Source organism: Trachemys scripta, chromosome 5 (assembly GCF_013100865.1).
Source record: "Trachemys scripta elegans isolate TJP31775 chromosome 5, CAS_Tse_1.0, whole genome shotgun sequence".
Classification (NCBI taxonomy): Eukaryota; Metazoa; Chordata; order Testudines; family Emydidae; genus Trachemys; species Trachemys scripta.
Window position 1 is genome coordinate 123,389,272 of NC_048302.1, and position 15,609 is coordinate 123,404,880.

The 15,609-nt window shown below is 40.1% G+C and overlaps 1 protein-coding gene across 6 annotated transcripts in view; it reads left to right on the forward strand.

The window, feature by feature from the left end:
- FAM53A (family with sequence similarity 53 member A) overlaps positions 1–15,609 on the forward strand; it is a 101,968-nt gene that overhangs the window by 67,793 nt on the left and 18,566 nt on the right. For 5 of the 6 annotated variants that reach the window (XM_034771565.1, XM_034771569.1, XM_034771567.1 and 2 more), the window contains exon 5: positions 9,263–9,370. The exons of the other annotated variant lie outside the window; for it this stretch is intronic. In XM_034771565.1, coding sequence (XP_034627456.1) covers positions 9,263–9,370 — 108 coding nt within the window. The remainder of the gene's footprint in view (positions 1–9,262; positions 9,371–15,609) is intronic. 6 annotated transcript variants of the gene reach the window in all.

Genomic DNA, 15,609 nt, shown 5'->3' on the forward strand with positions numbered 1-15,609 from the left:
GGGAGGAAGAAGGGGAGAGGAGGGCTGACTCCATTTTTCTTACCAGCCTGTGAGTAGTATTTCCCTGCCAGACTGGAAGCTCCCACACTTTCAAGCAGCTAGAGGGACAGGAGTACTATATCCCTTCTACACCATCCAGAGACTGCTAGCTGCTGCATGAAAGGTTGAAGATTGGGGAATGGAGAAGTCTCTGCTATTTTGCCCTCCCCAGGCTTTGTCTTAAATTGTTTTGTGGTCCTCTCATGAATAACTCCAGTGCCTGCCTTTGCTTCTGTTCATAATTTCTCCAAGCAACAGTAGTGTGAAACTGACATGATTAAGACATCTCTGGGTTTTAAATGGCTTCCATTTACAGCATAATCATTTATTTAACTGCAGTCTCATGACCTTTCTTGTTATCCTGAATCTTATTCTTCTACAATGGTGGGGCGAGGAGTGTGGGAGTTAATTACAGATCCATGAAATAGCACCAGCCACTTTAGGTTTTGTTAAAGGTCCTTGGTAGTAATGAAAGCAGCTGTCAGGTTACTAAATTCTGCTTTCTTGTCTGATTGACGTGTCTGTACTCCAACTAGACTAATGGTGAATGAAAAGTTCCACTTTTCCTGTAATGATGGAACATCACAGTAATTTGTCTGAGAGCAGAAGAAAGTGTGACCTAATCAGGAAAAAAGCTTCAAACTTGTATTCTGTCTGTCAAGCAAACGGAGTGACCAATTTGGGGTGCTTTTAATTTGGCCTGTGTTTATTATAATGAAAGTCCTTTTTCACTTTGGTTTATCTTACAGGAAATATTGTCTTAATGTTCCTGAACACGGACTCTTGGGTTTCAGCTACTACCCTACACAATGGGGTCCCCCCCCCTGCATTTGCAGTAGATACATTGCAGAAGGATTTGTGTACTTTGTAATGCAGGAAAATTATGCATCCCACTGAGATTCTCTATTCTTTCAAATCTCCTTCTACCACTGTATTCAGAACTGTGTTTAAATCCAATTTTGAAATAAGAATCTGCGGTGTGTAAATAAATAGCTGTATTACCCATAAATAACAGCAGAAATAAGTTTATCCTCTAAATCCACATTTGAGACTTGTAAGGCAAACTGGGACCGACTCCAAACTCTACTTAACAGAGGGCCATGTTGGTAACTTACCAGGAACTTGAAGGCTGCACCTAAATGGGGCAGTTTGCTGTAGCTGCCCTAATCTTAAATTTGGAGAAATGTGGACCATGAATGCCACAGATCCTAATGTTCTGTCATTCTGTATTAAAGGTGAAGGTAGCCGTGGATTACAATATATAACTGAGTCTCATTAGGCCACCCATTCCCTAATGCAGTGGCTCTTTGGGTGTACTACTTAAGACGGAAATACCAAATGGTTGATGGAGGAACTCCAATCCCAATCCAAGAGTTTCAATATGAATGGACCATAATGAGTTGCATTAATCCTTGCGAATGCCAATTTGCTGGCTTCCCCCAGAAGCAATCTGTTTCCCCACTACTGCATGCTCCTCAGCTGTAGGAGAAGCACTGAACTTCCCTACCAAGCCGCATGGAGGAGTGGGGGGAAATCTATTGCAGCCCCTTTTGGTAGAGGGAGGAGGTAGTGAATTAAGAGCCATTCAGAGGAATGTGCCTTCCCTGCTCCAAAAATACAGTACCATTTGGAGCACTGATCTCTCTTCTCTTTCCCCACCAACATTGTAACCTGGGGGAAGTTGTTGTTGTCCGACCATCCCATCCCTTTGGTCTCTCCCACGCTGGCTTGTTAAGAAGTGAGAGAAAGGATGACCCTTATTTCCTTAGAGTCTAGAACTAGCTGGTGAGACAAGGTGCCTGACTGCTTTTGCTCAGTCCCCGCAGCCTACTCCCCATGCCTGGCAGCCTTGAACCCCCTCTTAATTCCCACAGTTCCATAACAGGGGAGATGTTACCCTTTGTACAAACATTCCCAAGATGATATTCCCCAGTATTGGTTCGAGAACTTCTGCTATAAATGTCATTGATCATGATCTGTCCTGGAACCAAGAAGCGAGACTGGGGCTGTCTAAATGTGTGGCTAAATTGTTTAATACTGTCCCCGTTTTTTTTGTTTCCAAGATTCAAATTTTTCCCAGCTTGAAGGAAGGGAAGCATGTTGATAGCTTCAAGCTCAGTTCTTCACATGCTTGCCTTTTACAGGTTGAGATGGTGTCTCATTAAGATTGATGTACCAATTGTTCCTGTTTGGGGAGGGACCATTCATATTTTACAAAAATATATGCATCCCATTTTCAATAACTTGTTGGGCATGCATCTGGTTTTCTTTAAGCCATTTTTAAACATTGTGTGTGCTGAATGTTCCTCTGGGCAGATGTCTTTTTACATGTTTTTGTGCAGAGCCTAGTACAGTTGGGCTCCAGTCCTAATTGGGACTCCTGGACCATCACCATATTATGATTGATGTAAATTATCTACATTCTGGGATTGAGGCTAGATATGACCACAAAAGTGGTGAAAGGGTAGCTGAAGTGAGTTCTCTCAAGAACTCAAGAAAGAACAAGGTAGCTTGGAGGAGTCTTTTTTTTTCAGGTCACTCGCATTGTCCCATTCTGTTACAGACATAGGAGTGGTAAGGCGAGAGAGAACTATAGTAGCTGTAGAATTATTTATTCATGTTGCTCATTGTATAGCTCAAGATTAAAAAAAAAACACTACATGGACTTTGTGGTTTTATTCTAGGACTTGGAATAATGAGTTATTCTGTAGTTCAAATACTGCTTTATTTCTTTACGTTTGATCCTAGTTTACAACTTTGTTAACATTTCTGTCTTTCTGGATGGCTCCACCAATGAGTTTTTTCCTAAGACCCAATTGTATTTTATAAGCAAGAGTGTATAGAGTGCAAACAAGTGTGAATTTTTAAAACAAAATAAATATAGTGGTGGTGATCTGGCAATCCTTAACTTCAGGGGTAAGGTAGAATTTTCAGTGTTGCGTACTGCAGCTGTCATGGGTGTACTGTTCTCCTTTGCTTACTGTTGCAACAGCGTTACACTGTTGACTCATATTTAGCTTGTGACCCACTATGTCCCCCAGATTCCTTTCTGCAGTACTCCGCAGCCATTTCTCATTTTGTATGTATACAACTTATTGTGCCTTCCTGAGTGGAGTACTTTGCATTTGTCCTTATTGAATTTCATCCTATTTATTTCAGACCATTTTTCCCGTTTGTCCAGATCATTTTGAATTTTAATGCTATCCTCCAAAGCACTTGCAGCCCCTCCCAGCTTGGTATCATCTGCAGACTTTATAAGTGTACTCTCTATGCCATTATCTAAATCATTGATGAACATGTTGAACAGAACTGGACTCAGAACTGATCCCTGTGGGACCCTACTTGATATGCCCTTCCAGCTTGACTATGAACCACTGATAACTGCTCTCTGGGAATGGTTTTCCAACCAGTTATGCACCCACCTTATAGTAGCTCCATCTAGATCAGTGGTTCCCAAACTGGGGTTCATGAAATGTTATAGGGGGTTGTCGGGGGAAAAAATTCCCTAATGGCGCACAGGCTGTCCCTAGGGATCCCGGGCAGCACGGGGCCAGCAGCCCAGAGCCCCTATACTTCCAAGAGCTAAGCAGATCAAAGCAAGCATCTCTATCACACTGAGGAGATTTGAACTTCAAGACTCCTTATAAGAAATGGAAAGGGAGGTGGATATTTTTTGCTGTTTTTAAAATTAAATAGGCAGCTAGTATTTTTAAAATTATGAAGAACAGTTTAAGCTTTATTGTAACGTGCGTTGTTTGCCTGGACTGCTCAAGACCTGAATGCTTGTGTAGGAGGAACTCTGAGTTGGCTTCTTAAATATCTTCCTGCTGTTTCACATCTGATACTCCTTGATGAAACATAGGAGCCTTGTCTTAGAACAGACTTATTCAAAGTGATACAAGCTACGAAAGTGAGATCTTGGAAGAGTGTTGCTGTTTGCAGAATGTAATAAAAATACTGTAATAAATAATTAATAGTGTGTAATAAGCATGTTATAAAAACAAATCTTATATTTCCAAGATCACTGCTTTTATAATTTATACTCGGGTAAAGGAGAAAATCCCTGGAAATATTCGTTTTTAAGAGGGGGTTTGCGAGACTTGACATTTTAGTGAAAGGTGTTCACAGGTTGTTAAAGTTTGGGAACCACTGATCTAGATTGTATTTCCCTAGTTTGTTTGAGCCGGTCATGCGAGACATTAAGCTTTACTGATGCCAAGATATACCACATCTACCACTTCCCCCTATCCACAAGGCTTTTTACCCTGTCAAAGAAAGCTATTAGGTTGTTCTGATATGATTTGTTCTTGACAAATCCATGTAGACGGTTACTTATCACCTTAATTTGCGAACATCTGGAAGATGATGATTCATTATTTGCTTCATTTATCTTTCAGGAGTACTGAAGTTAAGATGACTGGTCTGTAATTCCCTGGGTTGTCCTTACTTTCCTTTTTTTAGATTGGCATTATATTTACCCTTTTCCAGTCCTCTGGAATCTCTCTGGTCTTCCATGACTTTTCAAAGATAATAGCTAATGGCTCATCTCCTCAGTCAGCTCCTTGAGTTATCCTAGGATGTATTTCATCATGCCCTGCTGACTTGAAGACCTCTAACTTGTCTAAGTAATTCTTAACTTGTTTCCCTATTTTAGCCTCTGATCCTACCTCATTTTCACTGGCATTCACTATTAGACGTCCAGTTGCTACTAACCTTTTTGTGAAAACTGAAACAAAAATGTCATTTAGCACTTCTGCCATTTCCACTCTTTCAGTTTCTCTCCTCCCTCTCCCTCCCCCCCCAATTGACGGGTCTACGCTGTCCTTGGTCTTCCTATCTTTCCAGTGAGATGGTTTGCTCTTATGCCCTTAATATTGTCTCTTTGAAAGACTACCAACTCTCTTGAACTATTTTTCACCTTAGACTTGGTTCTCATGGGATCTTACCTACCAACTCACCGAGCTTGCTAAAGTCTGCTTTCTTGAAATCCATAGTTTGTTGTGCTGTTTTCCCCTCCTACCATTCCTTAGAATCATGAACTCTACCATTTCATGATCACCTTCACCTAAGATGTCTTCCACTTTCAATTCTCAACCCGTTCCTCCATATTTCTCAAAATCAAATCTAGAAGGGCTTCTCCCCTAATAGCTTTCTCCACCTTCTGAAATAAAAAATTGTCTCCAATACATTCCTGGAATTTGTTGGATAATCTGTGCCCTGTCATATTATTTCCCAACAGATGTCTGCGTAGTTGAAGTCCCCCATCACCAGTTTGCTTTGGACGGTTTTGTTTGCTTTGGATGATTTTGTTAATTGTTTAAAAAAAGCCTCATCCACCTCTTCTTCCTGGTTAGGTGGTCTGTAATAGACCCTACCATGCCATCACCCTGTTTTTTTACCTCTTTTATCCTTACCCAGAGACTTTCAACAAGTCTGTCTCTTATTTCCATCTCAACCTCGGTTCAAGTGGGTACATTATTAATAAGACAACACCTCTTCCCTTTTTCTCTGCCTGTCCTTCCTGAGCAAGCTGTACCCTTCTATACCAATATTCCAGTCATGCATATTATCCCAATTGTGATGCCAACTATGTCATAGTGTTTATTAACTAGCATTTCAAATCCTTCCTGTTTATTCCCCATATTTCTCAGATTAGCATACAGACATCTAAGATACTAATTTGATTTCCCCTTGTGTTCTCTTCTCTCCCTTATCCCTACTGTAACGGCCCATGCTCCCCCATGATCCACACAACTATTTCAACTACAGCGATTATTGTGTCAGAGTTGAATTTGTCTCTTGAGCTGCTGTATTTTTTGTTTATTTAATTTAATCATTGCATAGAAATTAAATTAGTTTTGTATTTAGTCAGTAACGTACTAATTTTAGATAATTACTTGGCTGTTCCTTTATCCCCATTGTATTACGTTACTCATTCTCAAGTCTGACTCTATACAAGTTTACCTTGCAGGAGGTTCATTGGGTGGAGAAGGTAGGGAAGCCCTGATGGTCCTGGGTGCTACAGCTCAGCTGGGAGCAAACTAAATCAGTATCTTTTGATGGTGGTGGTGACTTGACCTCTGAATATGTCTGTCCTGTAGGGTGTCACAACTTGGGAAGCGCAGTTTAATTCACTTAAAATTTGGTAGAAAAATTCTATCTCTGCTCCACAAGTAACGTACCAATCTTGGATGAATTTACTTTTCTATGGCTTGGATTTCTTTAGAGTGACAAACATCAGGCTTGTAATGGAAACTTAGTTGCATCCTTAACTACATGGAATGATGTCTCTTCTCTCCCTCTCTTCCCCACCCCCCTTCTTCCATAATGTTCAAACTGGGGTAAAAATCTTTTTTGGTTAATTTTCTGGCCTTCCCAGTCCATCTCTTTGATCTTTGTCTATTTAGATTTGAAGTACATCAGAGCATGGGCAGGGCGTGGGTGTTAACAGCACTGAGCACAAAGTTGGTTCTTAACCAATTCATCATCATTATTTATTGTTGTTGTTTTATTAAGTTGTTATTCTGGAAGCATGGCTTCTTTTCATTAACCAAACAAATGAGTCAAATGAGCAGGTCTTATAAGATCTTATAAGATCTTTTCTTCAGATAATACCTGGACAAAATGCTGGACGTACAGGGACAAGGTGGGTGAGGTGATATCTTTTTTTATTGGACCAACTTCTGTTGGTGAGAGAGACAAGCTTTTGAGCTTACACAGAGCTCTTCTTCAGATATGAGTAAGCTCGAAAGCTAGTCTCTGTCACCAACAGAAGTTGGGTCCAATGAAAGATATTGCCTTTCCCACCTTGTCTCTAAAATACTGGGACCAACACGGTTTCAACAACAGTGCATACAGGAATAGACTTACAGGGATCTTTCTTCACAGCAGACATAAAGCCCGTAAAAGAAGTCAAGAAGAGTAAATGAAATTACAACATTTTAACATTGATACTTTTTGTTCTGTAGCTAGATGGTGGAGCTCGGTTGTCTTAATGTGACAGCAGAGACCCAAAGTTAGCCTGAAATACAGCTTTTCTTCGGGTCTTTGGGTCCTTGCCTTCTCTAGAACTTATATAGAGTCTTAAACAGGATCTTTCAAGGTATGTAACACAGCCCATAGAGATGAGACAGAAGCTAAAACAGTATGAGGCCTTCAGCTAACTTCCTTATTGATCAGGGTTTAGATAATTTAAATTAAGAGCGTTGCTGTTAGCTTACAGGAAACATGCATTCTGTCATAGGAACAATTCTTTTGAGAGGTCAGTGAATCATGGTGCAGCAGGCAGAAGATTTCTAAAATCAGGCTATGAGGAATCTGCCTTACAGGTCAAGGACTGTCTGTGTTTGTACAGTGCCTAGCACATGGGCCGTGATCCTGGCCAGGGCCCATAGCCATCACTGTAATACAATTAATTAAAACAATATGACCCGGATGTGTCTGTCTAAATATTGCTTTTAGGATGATGGATTAGGGAGTCAGAAAAATTGAGTTCTCTTTCCAGCTCAGCCATTGACCTTGAGCAAATCAGTTAACTTCTCTGCCTTGGTTTCCCCCTATCCTTTGTCCATCTTGCTGCTGCTTTGCAGTGTTTCAAGTGTTGGAGACTACACAATTAAGTTTTTAGGTTTGCTGTGCCATGCAAACAGCTGTTATGTAGTTTACCTACTTTCAGAAAGAAGTCTGAATACTCAGGCTTCACCTGTCTACCAGTCTATCTTTAATGTATCAAAACAAAATAGCTCTAGTAAATATTTGTATTAGCCAACACCAATGAAACAAGATGTCTGTTAGTATAATCAGACACCAGGGACCTTGAATGTAAAGTCTGTAACCATAACAGTGTAGTTGAAACCAAAACACAGCTCCTGAATGGCACAACTCTTAATTCTCTGTAGTGTGATACAAAGCAGTCTGAGCTGAAATTTAATTTCTAGTTAGTTAAACTGAACAGATGATTTTACATATAAAGTGTATTATTCAGTGTCATTGTTCTGTGTCAGTTGTCTTGGTTTGTTTGGAAGTGTGCTTATGTTTGCATCCTGATTTTACTGAGGGAACTGGCATTTGCTTTTTAATTGTAAAACTGAACAATACAGAAGACATTTTTTTATTCACAGCTAAGATTTTGACACTGCCTCAAACGTATGGTTTTATAATCTCAATAGCTATTACAGTTAAGTCAGACTTTCCACTATAAACTCCCGTTAAACATTTTTTAAAAGTTGCTATGCTAATATTCTGACACTTACAAAAAGGTTTTGTTAGAGTGGACCAAGAATTTGGAACTTGCTACTAGAAGAAAAAAGCATGGCCACTAAACTTGCCACATGCAGAGCGAAATGTAAAACTTGCCTCTTTGCCTAAGCGTCCCCTCAATAGTACCTTGAATCTCAGATTCATTAAAAGGGTTTTTTAAAGTCTCCTTTTTTGGCATCGAAAAGATAGAGCAGATTTTTTTAAGCTTGTAGGAGATGGAATTGGGTTCCTACCTGCAGCAGTTTAGCTGTATTTAAAAAAAGGACTGAGGCCTTCATTTTTAATATTTTTTTGTTCGTTGCCAACAATTTTGCAGACGTTAAATAAGATACTGTACTAGTAATGATACTGAAATGGGACAGTTGAACTGAATTAGTGTCTGTTTTTAATTTTAATTTCAATTTACATTTTAATCTACATTTCAATACTACAAATTTTCATTAGGTTGGGGCTTTTCAAAACTACCAGTAATTTAAATTGCTGATGGAAGTTGCCTGGACTTAAATTGCTATATCCCTTTGTCAGTGCACATGAATTTTGTTCTAGAAACCTAAATATACCAGACCATTCCTTTTTGTAAAATAAACATACCAAGCCAATACTAGTTCTTACCCTAGTGAAGCAAAAGCAATTCGTGTTGCTCTTTTGCACCCTTGTGTCCCTATCTCCCCCTCTCTCTTGGACTTGAAGCATCCTTGATTCTACCTGGGGGATGCTGTTGAGCTCCTCTGAACCAGACTTACATTAATTAAACAGAATCTAATTAAATGCAAGGTACCTTTTGTTGGTTTGCTCTATGTATCTTCAGACCTACCAAGCCTCTCTCTCAAAGGGAAACTCCCTCAGTTGTGATTGTTAAAAACAGCATTAGCATTCTTTCTCATGGAAGATTTTGCAATACGGTTAAATAAGACTTAAATCCTCTTCTTTTTTTTTTTTCTTCATTTCCCTTATTCACATTCAGACTTTGACAACCTCCTGTTTTAAGCAGACAAGTCTTAACGGGGCACCACATATAATTTGGAAGAATGAGTTAGAGCTTGTCTACATGGAGAAGTTATTCCATAAAAAGGTAGGGTGTGAATTTAAAGCACAGTAGCTATTATGGAACAGTTCCCAGTGTGGACTTTCTTACTCTATAATAAGAGCCTCCACCTGGGGGCCTATTCTGGAATAACTATTCTGATCAGCTTGGCCATGTAAACAAACTTAGTTATCTCCGTTCTCCCCGATAGAAGAAAAATGGGGGGTAAAGGGAAAGCTTCCCTCCTAAGGGCTTGTGCAGAACATGTTACTTTGGACCACTTTGATTAAAATCCTACAAATTAAGGAGGACATGTCATTGGCTAGAAGGATTGATCTATTCAATATACCCCTAGTAGATGTGGTGAGGGATAGGGAGTGAAATGAAAGACTAGAAATGTTGAACACTCCTTTCTCTGGTCTCCAGTATCCAAGAGTCTGACTGAAAATTATGCAAGCAAATAAATTCAGTTAAGGCTTTTCCAGTACTTGGGTATGCTGGGTGCTCGTTGTTTCTTATTACTGCCAATTGTGTTGAGGTGTTGAAATCCTGATCCCTTAAGAATGTGTTGTGTAGGAAAGAGTCACACATACTAATGTAGGAGTGTGCAAGAGACCCTCAGAAGCACTTAATCAAACATTCATTCCACCTGTACAGTATCAGCATAGCTGAATAACGCTCATAATTTTGGAATCCAAGAAGTGGAAGAGCATTTCAGGAGCTTTGGAATTAGTTTCCAAAACTCTCTAATGTCTGCAAGCTTTGATAATGACAAATGGTGATTATGATACTGGTCCAGTAGAAACAGTAATCAGAAATGTATATTTCTTGAATTGCAAGCACAGTTGAAAGTGTTCTCTGAGATCCTGGAAGGGTTTCAAACCCTTAATTTTTTCCACTATTGGGGATTTGCTTTGCTTCCAGTATCCAAATGACTATATTCCTGTTTGGCGTTTATATGTAAATTGTAATACTTTTAAGAAATAAAACCCTCTTGGTCTGTTTAAGATATACAAGTAGTATACTGTTTAAGTATTTGTACAGCATTGGAATCTGTGCTAAATGTTTATTTTGTAGAATTCAGCCCATCTTTCTTGTTGACTCAGTACAGCTGTAAAAATTGACCTAATTCCTCTTCTCTCTCACGTGAATTTTCTTTCCTACAAGACGTAAAAGTGTTAAGCTCTGTAGGCTAAAGAAATTCAGAGGTGATTATGCTGTGGGACCGGATTATGCTGCCCTTACTTGGACAGAATTTAATGAAGTTGAGAATTGTCTATAACTTGTTCATTCTCTTTCCTCTAAAGAAGACTTAGGCTGGGTCTACACTGAAAAGTTATATCAGCATAGCTATGTCGGTCAAGGGGTGTGTGTGCGGGGGAGGGAGGGGACAGGAATTGAAAAACATACCCAGGACTGACACAGCTGTGCTGACGCAACCTCCAGCGTAGATGCCACTATCAATGGAAGCAAACTTCTGTTGCCATAGCTAACTTCATTCAGGGAGGTGGTATAGGTTGCAGCTGTATTACTGGGCTCTGCTGGATTGCTAACCCAGTATAGTCTCTGTAGTGTAGCCAAGTTTTGGGAAAGCGTTTAGAGTCAGTTACTTTCTATTCTAGATCATTGATCTAGTACACGGCTTTATTTTTCCTTAACTATTTCTCATTAAACGAATATCAAAGTTAATTTCTTGTTTTACATTGATCACTATGCACCCTGCCACCCTTCTTTGACACCTATTGATGGTAACGGTGGAAGATCATTGCAGTAAGAGGACAAGAGCTCTAGGGCATGAAATATTGATAAGAAATACTAGACACTAAGTTAAATAAAAATAGTATTTGTGACCTTTTTGTTTCATGAAAAACATAGGTTTTAACCTTTTAAAAACGTACCATTTTTCTTTAGTGCCAATTACATTATAAAAGAGTAGAAGCTGTTTAAGACTTTTTTTAGATTAGGTGGGGTTGGGGTAGAGGTAGAAAGTGAATTTTTTTTTTCCATTTTTTTTAGCTCTCTTATTCTAGGAGAGCTGTAGCACAATCTGAAAATTGGGGTCTTCGGTACATATTTGGAAAGTATCACAATATTGGTGTCACAGGTGTCTTGTGGCTTAACCGTCTTGTGCTACTTCACAGACTTTTCTCTCGTGTTTTATATGTCTATGCGTAAACTAGTTTCCCCATTCTTTTTTTAAATCAGGATGTGCTTGTTGGTGTTGATCCAACTGTACAGCATGTCTAAATAGAAATTAAAAATTCTTATTTATTATCCTACAAACTTAAGATTTCACAAGTGGCTGATATTATATTTTAAATGTAGTGTATCAAGGTTATAATTTAAAAAGAGAACTCAACCGTAAACACCAAGAATTATGGAAATAATTAGCCAAGGTAGCTTTTGTGTATAAAAAGCTATATTCCATTATCTTTGCATTTATTAGCATTGTTTAATATTAGCATGTGTAATGAGTAGGGGGGGAATTTTGACACACCCCAAAGTCTGAACCAGAACACCAGTTAAGAATTTTTATATAGCTTATGGTTGAAAACTCACCTTCCAAATTTTTTAAAGCTTAGGTTTAACTGTAATGTTACATTCATGATAGGAGCTGACCTGATGGCGCTGAAGTGGGAATTTCCTGTGTGCGCGCGCGCAAGTCTCCTAAAACTAGAACCCCACACCTTATGCACTGGGTGCATAAAGTTTGTTGTGTATGTTAAGTTTATAATAGTTTGTGCATAAAACTGTGCACCTGACAACTTTGTGTGGTGCCCGACTCTTGAGTCAAAGGGCGAGAGAAGTCTGGAATTGGAGTGATGGAAGGTACTACATATGGGCATGGTTTGGAGGGTTTGTGGTGGGTGGAGTAGAATTTAACAAATATATAATGAGCACAAGATACCTGACCTCTGCTGGAGTGTGGAATTTTTAATTTTTAAATCCTGGAATCTCCCGAGCCACTCAAAGTGCCTTGATGTTTTAAAGCAGAATTGAAAGCCCCTTTCCCACATTCCCTCTGATAAACACCAGACATACCTCCTGTACAGCTGGGAAACTCCATAGAGAAGTAGCAGCATCTTCCTTGAGCCCAAGTTCTTTTGTTACTATTGAGCTGTTTAAGATTTCTTGCTTCTACAAGCAAACTATCTTCTTGCTTAAGTGGCTTAACAAGAAAATTGTAAGGAGCGCAATAGATTCCAGTGCTCTGAAGAGACACACTAATCTCCCCAGTGTGCCTGGGCTACTACCAAGCTACCACCCTGTCCCTGCAAAATTCATACTGCCTTGCAAGAGTTCCTAAATCTGTGGAGGCTGGAATCAAGAACTCTGCAGGGTAATGAGATCTCACGTAGGCTTACCTGAAGACTTAAAACAATTTCATTTGGTTCTCTGGTATAAAATAGTTTTGGGTAAAAATTAAGTTGTGTTTGACACTTGTGTAAATTTAGATCTAACTTAGCTTTGTTGTTGCACTTAAACTTATGTGTAAGTAAAACCTTAAAAGTAAGCGGTATAACTGATGTGCGCATCTTATTTTCATCTAAGGGATTTTAACCCTGCTTTGACTGAAACTAAATGCAAATTTAACTATGAAGCTGCTAAAATGTCTCTAACGTAAGACATCAAGAACATGGCAGGTGTAAAATACAGTAATATTATTGTAGAAGAGGCCTTAAAATCCCCACTTAACTGTGGAGCTGTTCATACATCATGACTATCAATTTCCCAGCATCTAGTATCAGTTGCTGCTTTAATGAATGCTGACACACATCCAAATGAGAAGTTATTAAACACTGAACAAATCAAAATAGGTGACCATACTTTAAACTCCAATTTGATGCAGGGGGCTAAGTCTGGTTATGCTCAGTCTAACAATTAATCCCAGGATGGTACGAATGTGTTTACAAAAATTAAATTACACACTTTTTCTGACCCATGTCTGTCTCTCCCCCCTCCAAACCCCCCCCCCCAGTAAAATAGTTTTTGCCAACAGCATATTGTTATAGTGTATAGCGGGGGGAAAATAGTCACAGTGCATTAACAATTGTTCATGATAATGAGCATTATGAAACATCCTATTTTTGGCTAAAAAGATTTCTAAGATAAATAGTTGTAATAGTTACAGAAGTGCATGTGATTTGGTCCTTTCTATAATTTTTTTTTTAAACCTAAAAAACAAGCTGCAATTTATAAATTTGGTAGGTTATTTATCCTGGTCAGGTAGCTAGTGAGAGTTAGACTTCATAAGTGTACTAGTAACTAGTCTATAATAACTTTACACTCTCCCTCCTCCCCTAGTCACCACTCAGAGGCTAGGTCTACACTACCCGCCTGAATCGGCGGGTAGAAATTGAACTCTCGGGGATCGATTTATCGCGTCCCATTGGGACGCGACAATCGATCCCCGAATCGGCGCTCTTACTCCCACCTCCGCTGGTGGAGTAAGCGCCGCCGACAGAAAGCCGCAGAAGTAGGTTTTGCCGCCGTCCTCACAGCGGGGTAAGTCGGCTGCGATACGTCGAATTCAGCTACGCTATTCACGTAGCTGAATTTGCGTATCTTAAATCGACTCCCCCCTGTAGTGTAGATGTACCCATAGTTGCTTGTTACAAAGATTTACCTCCCAACAGGATGAACACTGGCAGAATAAGATTGAGTTTCATGCACTCCTACTGAGTGGGTCTTTTGACCTTAGAAAGAGAACTTCTGCCTGTTATGTGGACACTGACCTCATGTCTCGGTGTAAGGTTTGCCCCCTCCCTCTAATTCAGTGGTCCCCAAATTTTTCAGTGTTGCACCTCCCCTTACTTCTGTCTGCACCCCCTCCCCCACCCCAGGGCTGGGCATGGGGGATGTGGACAGAGGTAAGGGGATTGAGGCTAGGGTTAGGACCAGGAGTGGGGCCAAGGCTGGAGGCGGGGCTGGGAATGGATGTGGAGCTGGGACCGCGGCTGGGGGCAGGGCTAGAGCAGAGCTGGAAGTGAAGTGGGTGGGTGGTACTCCCTCTCCGCCCTGCCATGGGGGCTGGCCCCAGTCCCACTGTGCCCTTTTGAACGTTCCTTTGTACCCCCCTATGGGTGCTGCACCTACACTCCCACTGCAGGATGGAAAGATACATGTATGTAGCTTTTGTGAAGCACTTCATTATCTTTTGGGATGAAAGGCAATGTGCAAGGTTGTGTAGCCGTAGCAGAACTTGGGCCGTTTTGACACAGTAGTTACTGTTTCATGGGTATTGGCTGAAAATGGTTCACAGTGCTTGATGTGTAGATCAGATTGTTTCCGTAGAATACTGTCTATTCTCCTCTACTCCCCTCCTTTTGCCCCCACAAAAAAACCAAACCAAAATCACACTTGAGTGCTATTTGCACAGACTTCTTTTTCTGACTTTCTTTATACCAGAGTTCCAGCCTTACTAAAGTCTGGATATAGGAGTCAGGCCCTCAATCTCAGAATGCCTTTCCTTCAGACAGGCTTTCCTTTCCACTGGCCATCTGTTCCGAACCAGGTATTTTAGCCCTGTACAAGGGTCAGCTGGCTGCCTGCCAGCCAGTCAGAGGTCAGCTAGCTCCTTTATTGAGTTTCATTTGGGCTTTTTCTCGTAGTCACCTTTTCCCAATTGCTTTCTGGGAACCTACAGTTCTTCTGTGTCCGAGTAGTCCTGTCTACTTCAAAACACTCTCAAGCTTTATGGCACAGGTACAGTAGAACCTCACTTATGAACACCAGAGTTACGAACTGACCAGTCAACTATACACCTCATTGGGAACCAGAAGTATGCAATCCGGCAGCAGCCGAGACCAAAAAAGCGAATACAATACAGTACTGTGTTAAATGTAAACTACTAAAAAAAAAAAAAAGGAAAACATTAAAAAAATATTTGACAAGATAAAGAAACTGTTTCTCTGCTTGTTGCATTTAAATTAAGATGGTTAAAAGAAGCATTTTTTTCTTCTGCATAGTAAAGTTTCAACACTGTATTAAGTCAATATTCAGGTGTAAACTTTTGAAAGAGCAACCATAACGTTTTGTTCAGAGTTATGAACATTTCAAAGTCACAAACAACCTCCATTCCTGAGGTGTTCGTAACTCTGAGGTTCTGCTGTATTTGTTAGCTTGTTTCCTCCACTTTTCCCTGATGGGGCATGTTCCTGTAGTAATCTGTGAGTGTCCTTAAAAATCCATAAATAAGTGTGTGGTTACACCAGATTACAGGGGTTAGGTGTGTTGGGCAGAAAGTTGGAGGTAAAGTTTCCTCAGCCACTTGAAGTTTGGAAACT